This window comes from Alligator sinensis, unplaced genomic scaffold (genome assembly GCF_000455745.1).
Source record: "Alligator sinensis unplaced genomic scaffold, ASM45574v1 scaffold234_1, whole genome shotgun sequence".
Classification (NCBI taxonomy): domain Eukaryota; kingdom Metazoa; phylum Chordata; order Crocodylia; family Alligatoridae; genus Alligator; species Alligator sinensis.
The window spans coordinates 426,988-443,066 of record NW_005842334.1 but is presented as its reverse complement, the minus strand read 5'-3'; the positions used below and the strand labels follow the sequence as shown (position 1 = coordinate 443,066).

The 16,079-nt window shown below is 41.7% G+C and overlaps 1 protein-coding gene across 1 annotated transcript in view; it reads left to right on the top strand.

The window, feature by feature from the left end:
• The window catches only part of MALRD1 (MAM and LDL receptor class A domain containing 1), a 455,974-nt gene that overhangs the window by 28,398 nt on the left and 411,497 nt on the right, over positions 1-16,079 (top strand). The window contains exons 5-6 of the mRNA XM_025210089.1: positions 2,267-2,360; positions 9,610-9,756. Of these exons, the coding sequence (XP_025065874.1) occupies positions 2,267-2,360; positions 9,610-9,756 (241 nt within the window). The remainder of the gene's footprint in view (positions 1-2,266; positions 2,361-9,609; positions 9,757-16,079) is intronic.

Here is a 16,079-nt window from a genome sequence, read left to right as displayed (position 1 = left end):
GCAGTGGACAGGGACTGCCCGAATCATCAAAACCCTTCAAATCAATTCTGAGAGCTTCGAATTGTTTGGACCTTTTTATTGGTCCCCTGATTTGATTCAGATTTGGTGATTCAGCCACTGAATTGGGCCAAATCTCCTCTGAATCAAATCAGCACCCGAAGCTTTGCACAGCCCTAACAAATATCATGTATATTTAATTATAAATCAAAATGAATGGTACAGTGCTACAACAAATTAAACATTTCAAATGAAATAAAATCAAGTGTCAAAATCAGTGTGCACCTGCCAAACTTCAGAATTTAACTAAAATGCATTTCTTTGGGACTCTTTGGCTCTTCTTGTTTGGCTCTATTGCAATTTTTCAGCTACTGGTAGTACAAGCTCACAAGATGGCATTGTTTCTTGACAATATTCTTATTTCTGAAGAGGCAGCTGCTCCACAATTGCTAGTTGTGCTTTTCTTCAGTATGTTATTCATAAGGGAGAATGGTCCTACTTATTTCCTTTCCTCCCTGTCCCTTCTCACCACCTCCCGCCCCCTGTATTGCAGGATAGGGAAGAAGCCAAGGCTCTACCCATTCCCTACCTTTGTTTTCCAGTCACTTCCTCCCTGCTGACCTCTTTGTAGACATACAGCCCCTGCTCTCTGCACTTCGGTGCCTGGATTGGGGGAGGGGGGAGGGGGGATAGGGGATGACTATGTAGAAGATTGAAGTCTTGGCTGGTATTCCTCCTCCTGCTTCTGTGTTGCCATATACGTTCGTTCATTATCTGTCCCCACTTTAACACAGATCCAAGAGTACAGAATAATTTGATGGGAGAAAACTATTTCTGATGCAGTAGAGAAGAGCAGCTGATGATATTTGCTTCCCATGCTGCAGCTTGACACTCTTTTTACATATTGTAGTAAATGTTTTCAGGCTAGAATAGTATTAGCTACTATGCTAATGCTCCATCTCTGTGTGAGGTAAACTCCGAAAACTGAAAAAGACTTCATTTTGTTATCTTCAGACCCTGGTTGAAGAATGGGCTTTGATAATTCAAAAACAACTTATCTGCCTTGCCTCAGCTACTATGATGCAAAGTTTGTTGTTTTGAAAATAATGTAGTTTATTATGTTTCATGTGGGGCTTTTAGTTTGGAGCCAATTTAGCTCTTGATTTACATGTGATTAGGGTATATGGCTATACTGAAAAAAGCTACAGAAAATAGAGGAAGCCAGGATGTTAATCTTCCAGGATAAATTTTTGCATGATTTGAGCTCCTTTGTCTCCAATAGAAATTACACAGTATTGTTCATCAATTTTATCAGTGACTTGGGAAGAGAGGTACTCTATGAAATCTTCACGTTTGCAGGTGATACTAAATTATTCTAGGTAGTCAAATCCCAAGCTGACTGTGAGGAGCTGCATAAAGATCTCAAGCTGAGTGAGTGGGCAAACAAATGGCAGATGAACCTCAGTGTTGACAAGTACAAAGTAATGCACCTGAGGAAAAATAACCTCAACTAAATGTACACATTGTTGGGGTCTGACTTAGCTATTAAAACTCAGGAAAAAGACCCTGGAGTGATTGTAGATAGTTCTCTGAAAACATCAGCTCAATATTCAGCAGTGACCAAAAGAGTTAATAAAATGTTTGGCATCATAAGGAAGAGAATTGAAAACAAAATGGAAAACACGATCGTGCCAATTTACAAATCCATGGTGCACTCAAATGTTGAATGCCATGTACAGTTCTGCTCTCTGCATATCCAAAAGATGTAGCAGAATTAGAAAAGGTACAAAGAGAAAAGCAACCAAAATGATCATGGGTTCAGGGCACCTGCCATATGAGGAAAAACTAAAAAAAATTAGGACTCCTTGGTTTGGAAAGGATGAGGATTGGGGTGGGAGGAAGGGGGAGTTGGATATGATAGAGGTCTATAAAATCATTGAAAGTATGGATTAAATGAAGAGGGAACTATTAATTACAAAATCCCAGAATACTAGAACCAGGGGGGCACCCACTAAATTTAATTGGACACGTTTAAAAGAAACAAGAGAAAGTACTTTTTAAAATGTAGCATATAGTTAACTTGTGGAACTCACTATCATAGGAGATTGTAGATGCAGAGAGTATAGCTGGGTTCAGAAAGGGACTAGACAAATTAATGGATGATTGTTCCGTTTAATATCTATCAGTAGATCTGTCGGGGATGAATCCTCTGGAATATCAAAACAACATAGTTGTCATTTTACCTAACTTGCTTTTAAACCTTGTGCAGGTTATCATTCAAGGGATATTTGAGACCCGGGGACAAGCTGAAACCATCGCTGTTGATGATATTTCTTTCAGTGAAGGATGTTTTCCAGAATTCGGTAAGAAGCTTTTTTTAATCAGAGAAACAATTCTTTCCCTTTAATTTAAAGGCACAATTCACCCCACCCCACCCCACCTCACAAAAATTGCGCTCAAAAGATTTCTCCGCTCCCTAATCATTTCTATGTGGTTTATATTTTTCATTCCTCCAACCCATCAGCTGTCAGATTATATAAACGCAACCACAAAGAGGGATAATAAATGCTTAAAAAATCAGTATAGTATAAATGCATTAAAAGCATTCTGTAGCTATTATAACACAAAGACTTCAATGAGCAGGAACGATCTGCTGTTCCTGGCCAGAGAATTAATGTTTTCAGCCAGCTAAGAGAAAGATGTACAGCTGACTTACACCAGAAAAAAATGCCTTACAGGATTTGCATGAATATCTGAAAACTTTATGACCATAACCACAACTAGACTGGGGTTACTTGGTGCTGTTCTTGTCTCCAGGTATCCATAAAGGCAGTTCAGCCAGCCATGGGAAGGAATCATCCAAGCACGGAAACATTCTATTGCCTTTATACCACCACAGAATCGCACTAAGGCAATTATCCCTCTCAGTGGCTCAGGGCATTGCTAGAGAAAAGGAGCCAAGACCAGGACCATTAGCAGCTGGCATAAGATACAGCATGATCAAGATTGCTTTAATTTATACAAGGGCATTGGGCCCGTATATTGATGACCCGAATTTTAGGCAATACCAGGGTAACTCTTATCTGTAGTATGTTGTAATGTGTGAGTGATTTTCTCAGGTTTGTTTTCATAAGATACTTTATGATTATGGTGTATTGGTATAGGGGTGAATGATTTTTCAGGACTCTTGGGATAAATGGTTGTCTGCAACCTTAGGGGTTTAGATTTGATAGCCCACTCTTATGTTACAACTTGGTTGTGGCACAGCTGAAGTTGGAGGCTCTTTGGGTGCCTATACATGTGTGGGGAGGCTGCTACAATGCACTGTAGTTACAGCACATCAGAGTAGACTTGATTAATCGAGTCTGCTGGGACATGCTAATTAGCACACACTCCAGTCAGCCTCTGCATCTTGTGCATCAGTGTCCCCACTCTTCAAAATGGTCGTGGGAGAACTTTAACTAAAGCTCATTCAACGTGCTTTAGTTAAAGCACCCCTGCCATCATTTTGAAGTGTGGGGACGCTGATACACAAGATGCTGTGGGTGCTTTAATTAGAGTGGCTCTCAGAGTCGCTCTAATTAAAGCCCTCCCACCACCCCAGGAGCACATGTAAAAGTGCCTTTTGAATTTACCTTGTATCACTGTTACATGTTCTCATCTGCAATGTAATATTTGATTCAGATGACCCAAGATTCCCCAGGGTCTGTCCTGGTATTGTTCAAAATCTTCATTAATGATTTGGATGATGGGATGGAGTGTATGTTTGGCAAATTTGCAGATGCCTCCAAGCTGTATGGAGTTGTAGACACTCGGAATGGTTGGGCTAGTATCCAGAAATACCTAGATGGACTAGAGAAATGAACTGCATTCAGTCAGATGAGATTCAACATGGACAAAATGCAAAGTCCTGAAATTAGAACAGAATAACTGCATGCACAAATACAGAATGGGGAATGACCATCTAAGCTGCAGTAGTGCAGAGAAGGACCTAGAGGTTATGGTATACCTTAAGGTGTCTTAAGCTGAATATGAGCCATCAGTGTGCTTTTGTTGCAAAAAAAAAAAAAGCTAACAGCGTGTATTAATAGGAATGTCACTTGCAGATGAAGGAAAGTGATTCTTCTCTGTGCAGCACTGGCGAGGTCTCACCTCACCAGAGTCCTGTATTCAGTTTTGGGCCCCACCCTTCAAGAAGGATGTGGACAGATTGGAAAGATTCCAGTGCAAAGCAACAAAAAAGAGTAGGGGCCTGGGAGGCAGAACTTATGAGGAAAGGATGAAAGAGCCTGAAGACAAGAAGACCTGAGATGAGATTTAATAACAGGCTTCAAAATACCTGAAGGGTGATTATGGAGAGGATGGAGATGGGCTTTTTTGTGACTGTAGGGAACAGGACTAGGAACAATGGCCTCAGGCTGCAGCAGAAGAAATTTAGGTTGGAATGTGGGTGGAACTTTCTGACTATGAGGGTAGTTAAGCATCAGAACAGGCTTCTTGGAGAAGTTGTTGAATTTCCATCCCTGGAAGCTTTCTAGCGTAGGTTAGATGGACACTTGACTGGGTTGGTTTAGTTAAGGTTGCTTGTGCCTTGAGCAGAAGTCTGGACTAGATGACCTTGTGAGGTCCCTTCCAGCCTTATGTGCCTGTGACGCTAAGCTTTTGCAAGCTGTTTTATGCAGTATAGTCCAAAATAGGAAGCTCCTTTGAGAAGGCAAGGGGATTAGACCTGTAAAGCTGATATGCAATCTGATTAATATTTTAGAGTGCTGAGCAATTATAGATGCTGTTACTGTTATCCTGAGAGTGAGACAGTTCTTTAATAGATTTATATTTATTTCACAGGACACACATCTAGCTAAATAGGAAAATTAAATTTCAGGCAATTAAACTTCATCTGTTATACTTGTCTTTAGTTCAGCTGTCCTGCATTTGGGAATTGTAGAAACATTGTCAAAAGATGGGTGTACTTGTTTTCATTCCAGAATTCACATTGATTTCCTAGTTTGTAACAGATTCCCAGCAAGGCTACTTAAGTGTGGGAACCAAATTAAAAATTTTCGTTTATTTATTTGTGAACTGAGACTATTCTGCAATATGGTTTTTTCCCAAGACTGAATTTCAAACTGTTGGTCAGTCAAGTATGCAGAAGAAAATATGATTTTTTCCCTTTCTCTTCAACCTATCCCCAGCTCTTCCCTTGAATCATATCTTGCAGGTGAGGTGAGATATTAGGACAGATTTAGAGAAAATAAATGATCATTTGTTTCTGTGGTTCCAGAACCAGCAGGCTTTTGCTTAAGTGATTTCTGAAGGTGTCTGTCTTCCTGCTTCTGTCTCTCCCCACACATTTCCTGGGTCTTTTTATAAACAGTTTCTTCAAAAAATAACAAAAGGAAATGCATGAACCAAATACCCCATTTCTCAAAGAAAGCCTAATTAAAGAATGGAACAAAAACTAAATAGTATTTTAATCAACTTGAGTTTAACGCTTAGATTTACTTATGTTGGGTGTCAGCCACTTTGGTACAAAGCATAACATACCAACTGATCTATTCCAGAAGTACACAGTACATCAAACTGTGCTTAAACAGGAGCTATTTCTTATCTCATCCTAATATATAAGCATATTGCAGAAGGAGTCAGCTTGTTAAAATGACATCTGAATTGCTCACAGGCACAAAAGAGCCAAGAGTAAGGGTCTTAATTTTTTTCCTAGAAAATAAGTTTTATTGTAGAACTTTTTAGGATGATTAAATAGAAGGTTGAGTTAATAACTGTTTAAGTTCTAGTGCCTTTTGTGTTAGCCTCCCTGAAACAGCAGGACAAAACAGCTCTAAAAGGATGCTAGTTTTAGCATCATGGTACAACTTTAATTTCTAATGAACGCTTCCTGGCATAGTCCCCAGAGTACCAGCCATTCTTTGCATCTCTACATTTGTGCTCATGAATATGCTTTTTAAATAATGTATAATATACTTTATTTAGGCTGTAGATATGTGATTAAAAAAAAAAAAGGCTTATCCAAGGCAGTAGGATGACTAACTCAGGCAAGAGGTTATGTGAAGTTTTATTTCACTCTTGGATTTATGTGCACTTGAAACTGGGATTCATGATCTGACTTCCCCCTCTTCCTCACTCCCCCCACCTATAAATTTAGATATCTTCATTTTCTTTTTATGTACAGGTGCTTGACTCCTTGTTTCCCTTTAAACCCTGGCTGGTAGTAGAAGACCTGGGTTCTAGGACCTCCTGTTGAAGCTGATTCCCTGAGGTCAGAGAGGGGAGTTTGGCTCCATGGCTTAGCGATGGTAGTGGATTCTGATCCCTGCTACTAATATTCTGTATGCATTTTGCATTAAATAACCACTGGGCAATGTTCACTGAGACACTCTCCAAGAAAAGGTACTGATCAATGGATTAGAAAGAGTGGGATCAAAATGCTCCGAACCCAACCTAGCCTAAAGTCCTGGAAAGTAGAAAGTGAGCTGGAACCCCTTCAGATTGAGAAGGGGCTAGCATTTGGGTCTCCCACATCCTGGGTGAGGACTCTAAACATGAGGGAAAGAAACAGAACTGGTGCAGCACAGCACCTTGATATTTTTAATGAAAATGGCTCTGGCTGCTAGTCTCAGCACCATCATGTGTATTACATGGGCTTTGAGCTTGCTTACCAGATTTGGGCATATGAAGGCTTGGCTGTAAGCGAGGTACCCAGCTATTTAGCCTGGGAATCATGTCCAAGGCTGTATGTAGACGAAACATTGTAGGGTGTGTGGGGAGGAAGCGCAGACAATAACCCACACTGCACCTCCTTGCTGTCAGACTTCTGCCTCCTATCAGCAGTGCAGGCACCAGGAGAGCATTCAGGAACTTCTTTAAGTCCCTAAAGCATGTGAGAATATTTGCTCCCTTCCCCTTGGTGCTCAGAGGCACATCCTCTCCCCTCCTCCACCTGCTGCTGTTGTTTTCCCTACTGTTGAGCTGGGAGTGGGGTAAAGCTGTATAGCTGTTCCTGCCCATCTCAGATGGACTGTACAGGGCCTGGGTTCAGCTGGGAATGGGGCCTGGACAGTGGCAGCAGGGATGGAGGGGGAGTTCCCTCTCCCCATGCCTGGTTGCCAAGGAGGGGGAAAACTACTTCCCTATTATGGTATTGCTACTGTTCCTGTCTCCAAGTGAGCCCAGGCCCCACATAGCCCAGCTGGGGTAGGCAGAGGTGGCTCTGGAGCTTCTCTCACTCCTGGGAAAGCAGGAGCAATGGGGGGGGGGGGGGGGGGGGGGGAAGGCAAGGGGGGAAAAGGAGGGAAGGGGGGGGGGGGGGGTGAGGGCAGGAAGGCAAAGGGAAGAGATGTGCCTCTGAGCACCAAAGAGAAAGGAGAGGAGGGCCTTAAAAATGTCCCTAGAGGCTCCCACTGTATTTTTCATTCCAAAAGGGGGGTGCAGCCTTGCCTCCGCTAGATCTACCCCATCCACACACACTTTCCTCACTGCCTGTATAAGCTCTCCTGCTCCCACTATTCCTGCTCATTCACCATTGGGATAAAAAAGGTCATATCTTGTTGCTTTTATCCACTGAGCTCCTTCTTAGCAATTCTATCACCTTCCCTTCAGTTGATACATTTTTTTTTTGCCCTTAACTTTCTATTCATAAATGTTGAAATATCCAGGAATTAAGATAGAGTTGTTTCTGATTTCATAACAAAACTATTCTGTGGCAATCAGAACATTAGCGATATTTAACACAATTTAAGTCTCTTTTTTCTTTTAATAGGATTGGATCATTCAAATTATTTCTGAAGCTGCATGGATTATTTATGTAGGGTCAGGCTGTATAGTCCTTATGCGTAACAATCTCACATTAACATCACCATTAAAACAATAAATGTTAAAATGTTGAACTGCAGCCCATTTTTCTGAAGGTTGTTCGTGTCTGTTACTCAGCCAGGCTGTAGCAGGAAGTAATGCGGTTGCATAAAAAACTGGCTTGGGTAGCTTTACATCAACAGGATAACTATTCTACATTTAATGCCTTTTACAGTTTTTACTTTACAGCTCCTTTACGTGCAATCATTCCAGTCATTCTCTATGTAAAGAAGTGGCATAACTGATGCTGACTGTTTGAATCTAGCCCAGGGGGCTTCTCCACCTGGCCCTCTGGGTTACCAGTAGGCTACTGGAAGTTGGGGGGTTTGGTCAGGGATGGGCACAGCCTGTTTCAGAATCTGGGCCTGTGCAGCCCTGGGAGTTATAGCCCTTGGTGGCAGGTGGGCAAGTGAGGGATGTGCATCACAGTCCTCAGTCACTTTGCAGCTGTCTGGCCTGCCGCTGCTTGCGAGCAGCCTAGCTCATGGCCGCTTGTGCTATTGCTGCTATTGTGGCTGCTGCCATAGTAGCCACCACTGCCACCCTGCCACTGCTGCGGTAGATATGGCTACTGCCCCTTCTCCAGGCCCAGGGCCAGATTCACCCTGAGAGCAGCCCCGAAGTCCAGATCCAGTGCAGGGCGCACCATGAGGTTTGTATCCCTGCATTAACCATGATGCAGTTGTAGGAATCGGCCACTTCAAATCATGGACTATCTTAAGAAAAACACTGAAATAATCAAAGTGCTCTTCATCTTCATTAGTGTATGAAGGTTCAGTGTGGTTAGAATTCTTGCACGGTACCAAAATTGAGACATTTTGGGGACTTTTCAGTCCTCTGAAATTCTTTGGAAATTAACCATGTGGGCCTGAAGGGATACCTTCATCCTTAAATTTGTCTCTGTAATGGAAGGGGAAGAACTGGCCTTCATGAAAAATTAAGAGAAAACTCTCAGGAGAATGAAATTAAAACAATTGTGAAACTGGATAAACAATCACCTATCATGTACCATCATCAACCAAATTCTCATTCTGCATATAGCTCAGAGATGCTTGCTATTTCTGGGATGCTTTTGTTGCCATTAAGAAGGTTTTAATATATTTATAAGGAATGGTCAGTGGTATTTTAGATATCATAAGGTGTCAATTAGTGGAAAATATTGGCCTTTTACTGTGCCCATAAGATCTTGATTTTTAATAATTGCTATCAAATGAAACTTCATAATATTGTGAGTGATTTTATTCTTGTGGTGCAACAAACACACAAACCTATGCAATACTGCATTCAGTATCACCTCTGAATGCATAACTGAAATGTTCTGTTGTATCATAGAGATATTTATTTAACTTGCTACTTATGGCTGATTTTATGTACTAACCACTTACAGGAAATAGCTGTTTATCCTTCTCTGTGACGTGTCATGTTTGATGAAATGATTGATAGTGCTTGAAAACTTTCTTTCTCTAAGTGAACTCACAGAGGTAGAAAATGATTGGCTAATATAAATAGCAGTATGTTGCTCTGAAAGAGTCATCCATCTTTAGGGACTGACTTTTTGAAGTGATATCATTAAAGATGGCAGCCTTGAATATCATCTACACTCACTAGTAGCCTGGATATGTGTGAGGTAATCAGAGGCAGAAGGACTGTCAAGTAGTTTAATGAACATGCACCTCTAATGGGACATAGCCTTTATAAATAATGACTTTAGGAGAAACTGAACAATTACTTTCCATTGCCGTATAGTGCAGCCAGCCTGCAGTTTCGAATTTGACATGTGTGACTGGAATTCCAATGCAACGTTTGAACACGCATCCTGGGCACACGTGAAAGCAGGACATAATATCCCCTCCAATTCAAGTCCTCTGAGAGAGCAAAGCAAAGATACTGAAGGTAAGAACATTGTTATACACAGCTAGTAGTTGTCATTTAAGACTGATATTTTTTAGAAAGTGAGAGGGACACTTCATAAAAATAGAATTAAAAAGCATGAAAAGTTATTACATGCATTATTTCATACTTAAATTACCCTTTATTTCTACATATTAAGAAAGGATAACAAGAACAGTGCATGTTCTAGATAAACTTAAGATATTTATTTAAAAGTTTCCAAATAAACTGATGATTGGCAAATCAAACCTTACACCACTCCAATTATGTTTTGTCCTACTGGTAGGCAAGAACTACATCACCAGGATTCTCTGGCAAATGGAATCCCTCCAGCTTCTTTTTGTTGGCAGTGTCTTTTTGTTGCCATAATGTTATTTGTAAAGCACTGCTCTGTTTCAGTCTTTTATGCAAAGATATCACTTGATATTTTCAGAAGACCTGCACATAAACATTTGCTAATCTGAATAATTAATACTGTTTAAAAACTGTCTGAAAATGACTACATTTATGATTCCCTAACCAAAAGTACAGCTTTAGCACTGGCAATTCGAAGTTTCTTTACAGCACTTTTTGCAGTATATTGATAAAGACTTTTGAATAGCTTAACATATATAAAATACATGCATTTTTAGATGGAATAGAGTCTCTGTGCCCATCTACTTCTTTACTTTTCTTTTGGGATTATGATCAAAGAAGTTACATAGCATTTACTGTGAATGGTAACATTTGTGATGTATCTCTTGAGGACTGTTAGTACCTCTATTGGTAAGTGAACTTTGGGCATAAAGATAATGCAAAGCATATCATCAGTACTGATGAAATAAATGTGTTTAGGGTTCTTTTGTTTGTACTTTGGGTCTCTTGCTTTGCTTGGAGTCAGTTGCAAGTTTTCAATGCTTTATGTCAATCAAGATGCTTCTAGTTTAAGTGAATTTGTAGGCAAATACAGTTACTATATGCACATGGTCTTATTGAGTAGAAGGGATGTTGCATAGGAAACTAGGATTAATATTTTTATTAATTTACTGGGTGGCATTGATGCTCCTGGTAGTACTTAGAGAATAAAAAAGTTCCTACCTAGAGGATCTTGCTCTTCTGCTCAGGGCTGTATCAGTAAATTTAGATCTGAATGTCTTCTAGGCGTGGATTGTTTAGGTTCTTGCTTTCCTCTCTACCGTGGAAAATAGTCCCTTTCCTAGGACTTTTTTTTAACATGATATTAATCAGCTATTTCCCTGTCATTGCAGTAGCAGGACATTGGCAGTGTCTTTCACTCCCATACTTTTACATACCAGGGGTGTTCTTGGTGTGCCTTGTAATTACATGTGAAAGTTTCAAGCCACAGTTTTGGAGAGTTCTTCACTTAATGGTTACTTGCAAGTGCAAGGGACTGGATTTGACAGCCCCGGAGGCTCCTTCCTCCCTTTTGTTTGTAGTTGTGTTATGGGATCTTCCATTTCCACCTGGAAAGGTGGCAGTGAAGGAATCTTGGTTTAACACGTCTATCAAGTCAGAAAATGTCCCTGACAACAATATTGTAAGCAGCAGTAGTGTCTGTAAACAATTCTATGGTAATATTTGACCAAAGCGGGTGGTCATTCTCTCATGGATGCGATATCCTTTCTGCCTTTTCATGTGATCTTTGACAAGATAGTGTTGGGTATTTGGTCAGATCAGACTTAATACCATAAGTGACATTTATTGGAAATGAACGTGTTTGGAAATTCCTATAATGAAGTTATCTAGATATCATTCCTTAGGTAAATATACATTATATATAGGTAACTATGTACAAACAATATACATAGTCAAATAAGTAGCCTGACTATAATGCAACAACTGCTTGGACTTCTAAAATCTTTCAGTATCATAAAGGAGAGATAACATAGAGCACATTACAAAAGAAAAACAATTACAAATATAAAATTTTCAGAAATGTTGGAAGGCAGCCAAAATCCTGAACTGGTACATCTGATCTCTCCTTGACACACACTTATGCAGCATTTCATGTTTGCTAATTATTCAAACTACAAAGGAAAAGCAAAGGTCAGCTTAATGACTAAAATGCTTAAAGCCAGAAAAAATGTAGGAAAAGCTCAAAAATCTTGCATGAATGTTCAAACTTGCAAATAGAAGGGATTTTTTTTTTATTTTGATTTGTTTTTGATCAAAGCTTCCACTGTCCTAAATAGGAAAGGGTAACAAATTAAATAATGAAAAACAGCTCTAGACAATCACATCTATAAAGAAAGGATTGCTTATAGGATTTGAGTAACCCTCCTTTCCTGGTATTCTTAAATGTAATTAAAAAAACCTCTAACCTTAGCTGACTTTTTTAAAAGGTCATTTCCCAAGTGCTATCTTTTAGTCACTTGCTTTGTTACTTTTCCTGCTAGTTTACCTAACAATAGAAATTCTCAGATATTTTGCTTTCTTCTCTAACCCTACAACTTCTATCCTTACTGTGTTTCTTGTCCAGCTTCTGGCACACTGGGCATGGCTGCTATAATTATTTCTCTTCTTATTGCAGCACTCTGCATTCCCACATCAAAGAAGATACTTATTTAATTAGAAACAATATAAGCCAGTTCTCTGGAAGTTTTATTTTTACATATTATAAAACCAAATCAAGTCAACCCCTATACCTTGGTTAAAAGAAAAAGCAACAAACAACATTCATTACACCTCTCTTTTCAAGTAACTAATAGTGACTATCCCATAAGGTGAATGGAGGTGGGGGGTGGTATGGCCACATCATTTAAAAAGTACTTCCCCACCCCCTCAAAGTTTCCTAAATTATTTCATTTATTGCATTTGAGGTGTCACAAGTTCCCCCTCTCCCTACCTCCCACCACAAATTAAAACAACTCTTAGTTAGAGAGGCAGGGGGTACCATTCCTGGAGAGCTTGATTGCATGTCCTTGTGGCAGGGAGGTGAGTCTGGGGTCTTCAATCCTCTTGGTAGCTGGCAGTGTTGGTGCAGGGGACAAGTCAGGGATCTCCAGTGCTGGTGGGTGTGGATTCCCTGTTGTCAGGGGAGAGAGGTGCTGGGGGCTGGCAGATTTGGGTTTCACTTGATCTGTGTAGACCTTGACCCAGAACTGCCAGACCCTGCCTCTTCCCTACCCAAACAGCTGGGAACCTACCCCAATCAGGACTGGGGACCACTGATCTGACCCCCATATGAAAACAGTGGTAGGCAAAATATGACCCGTGAGCTGGATATGGCCCACCAACTGATTGGATCCAGCCTGTGGCTTCCCCCATAGTGGTCCACATGGGGTTGAGCTCCACTTGCTCCCACCAGGGCAGCCCACTAAGGCTGTGTGAAATTTCAGCAGATGTTTCATTTTGAAGCTGTTTCAACTTGTTTTGAGCTCAAAACAGTGAAATTGAAATGAAATGAAAGTTTTCGAAACAGCTCTCAGTAGGCTGCTGCCGCAGGCTGGGGCCAGCAGCAATTACTCGGTGCTGCCACAGGCACCAGCCAGCAGCAGCAGCCTGCTAAAACCCAGTGCGCAGATCTGGGGGCCTGTGCCCCCCAGGAAGAGCTGGGGAAATGAGCAGAAAGCTGGGGAATTGACACCAGAGGCTGGAGGAATGGTCAGGTCCCTGACCATTCCTCCAGTTCCTGGTTCGATTTCCCAGTTCCCTGATCTTTCCCCCAGCTGATCCCATGGGGCACGGGCTCCCGGATGATGCAGGATGACAGCGTGTGCCTCCAGATGGGCTATTTCCCCAGCTGGCAACAGCAGCCTGCTGAAACCCTGCATGCAGATCTGGGGGCCACACCCCCTGGGAAGAGCTGAGGGAATGATCAGAGAGCTGGAGAATGAAACTGGGAACTCCGGCCGAGAGGTTGAGCCACTCCAGCTCCAGGACCGCATGTGGTGCCATGCCTTGCAGCATGCCAAGCTGCGCTGCACCCACACTATGGGGCAGCTGCCACACGGGTGCCAGGTGGGGAGGGGGTGATTCCCACTGCCTTGCGCTACATATGGGGGGAGCTCTGCCATGAGCCCTCAGAGACCCCAATCACTGCTCCTGCAGGTAGTGAGTGCAGGGTTTTTTTTTTGTTTGTTTGTTTTTTAAAGCTGTGCACACCCGCTGTGTAGCATGTGGATGACAGCATGCTCCTGATGCCAGCAGGGGTCAGCACCAGCACCTGAGTCTGCCTGGTGCAGCCCACGCTGAGTGCCGGGAAGAACCAGTGCTGGTGTTGGCCCCAACCAGCAGCAGCAGCCTGCTATCATCCTGTGTGCACATCTGGGGGCCTGCACCCCTTTGGAGGGCTGTGGGCCTGTGCCAGACTCCTCCCAGGGGGTACGTCCCCAGATCTGCATGTGGGATGACAGCAGGTTACCGCTGCCGGCAAGTGATATTAGTTTTGCTTTGACCAGTTTGAGGTGCAGTTTCACAAACACCCCTGTACCTACCTTCTTGAAACATGGCAGCCTTCATGCCCTCAGAAGGGGCTACCATCCCTGCAATGTTCATCTGTTCATATTGGCTGTTCAAATGCTTGTTTCACATTTTCTTGTCTCAATTTAGAGACATTGAGTTTTTTGGGTATTTTTTTGCCATGTGGTCATCTACTAGGATGTGTCCATATATTCAGCTTGGAGACTATGAGCTTGTGGTCAGTCCAGCATTCTGTACTTCTCATGGCCTTTGTCACTCTGACATCCTGTCTGTCTCTTCTCCTGATGATGACACAATCAGTGAGATATAAATGCTTGGAGTGCAGGTGCATTGAAGACATCTTGTTCTGGTTTGGCAAGTGGTGATGGTGATAAAGAGGTCATGTTCAGCACATTTCCTCAACAGGAGGAGCCTGTTGCTGTTGCATTTCCCAAGGCCATTTTTTCTGATAATGCCTGGCCATGCCTGGTAATCTGTGGCAACTCCAGCACTAAAGTCACCAAGGATGATGAGCTTATCTGCCTAAAGAGACTCCAGATTTTCATAATATTCCTGGTACCTACAAACGAGTGAGTAAGTGGTAGAATCTATAAGTAAGTGGCAAGCTGGAAGAACCTATAAAAAAGTATAAAATTGTCAGTTACCTGGACAAATATGGTCTGCTGAAGAAGTGAGCATGGTTTTTGTAAAGGAAAATTCTGCTTCACCAATCTGCTTGAGTTCTTTGAGGGCGGTAACAAGCACATGGACAAGAGGGGTCCAACTGACATAATACATTTGGACTTTCAAAGTGCTTTTGACACGGTTCATCACCACAGGCTTTAAAAAACAAACAAACCCTACATTCCTGGGTTTTCAGGGAAGCTGCTTTACTTGATTGAGAGCTGGTTAAAAGATAAGAAGCAAAGGGTAAGACTAAATGATAATTTTTCAGGATGGAGGGGATTTAAAAAATGGGGTTCCACTGGGATCTGTTCTGGGCCAGCTTTGTTTAACATTTTCTCAGTGTCCTGGAATTAGGGTGCACAGTGATATCTCCAAGTTTGCAGATGACATCAAATTAGTCTATGTACTCAAGTCCCGAGCTGCCAGAGAGGAACTGTAGAAAGATCTCACCAAGCTAAGTGAGTTAGGCAAAAATATGGCAGATGAACTTTAGTGTTCACAAGTGCAAAGTAATGCACCTGGAGGAAAAATAACTTCAACTATACAAATCCATGGTGGTCCTACATCTTAAATACTGTGTGCAGTTCTGGCCTCTGCAAAAAGATTTAGTAGAATTAGAAAAGATACAGAGAAAGACAAGCAAACTCTGTTGGTATAGGGCAGCTGCCATACAAGGAAAAACTGAAAAGGCTGGAAATCCTCAGCTTAGAAAGGAGAAGGCTGAAGAGGGGATATGATAGAGTTAATAAAATCATGAAGGATACAGACAAAGTGAACAGGCAGTTGTTAATTACAAAGTCCCAGAATAATAGAACTATGGTGAACCCACTGAAATTAGTAGAAGGTAGGTGTAAAACTAGCAAGCAAATCAACTCTTTTATGCATCATGTAGTTAACTCCTGAAATTCACTGCCACAGTAGGTAGTAGAGATATATAGCATAACTAGATTCAAAAAAGGGACTAGACTAATTTATGGCTGATAGCTCTAATAATAGCTGACTGCCACCAAGTAGCAAGTATAGGTTGCTCATTCACTGCCACTCCAAACATATCAAAGCCTGGGAATTAGGCACACTAGCCAGTTGGGGAATTCTAGAATACATAGGAAAAAAGATCCCAACCAAGCCTGAGTGGCGCTAAGGCATGCATTAGGAGGAACCCCTCTAAACCAGCTACACTGACCATTACCAGACTTTGATTGAATTTTAAGTGTGGATATTCACATACTTTTGATTGA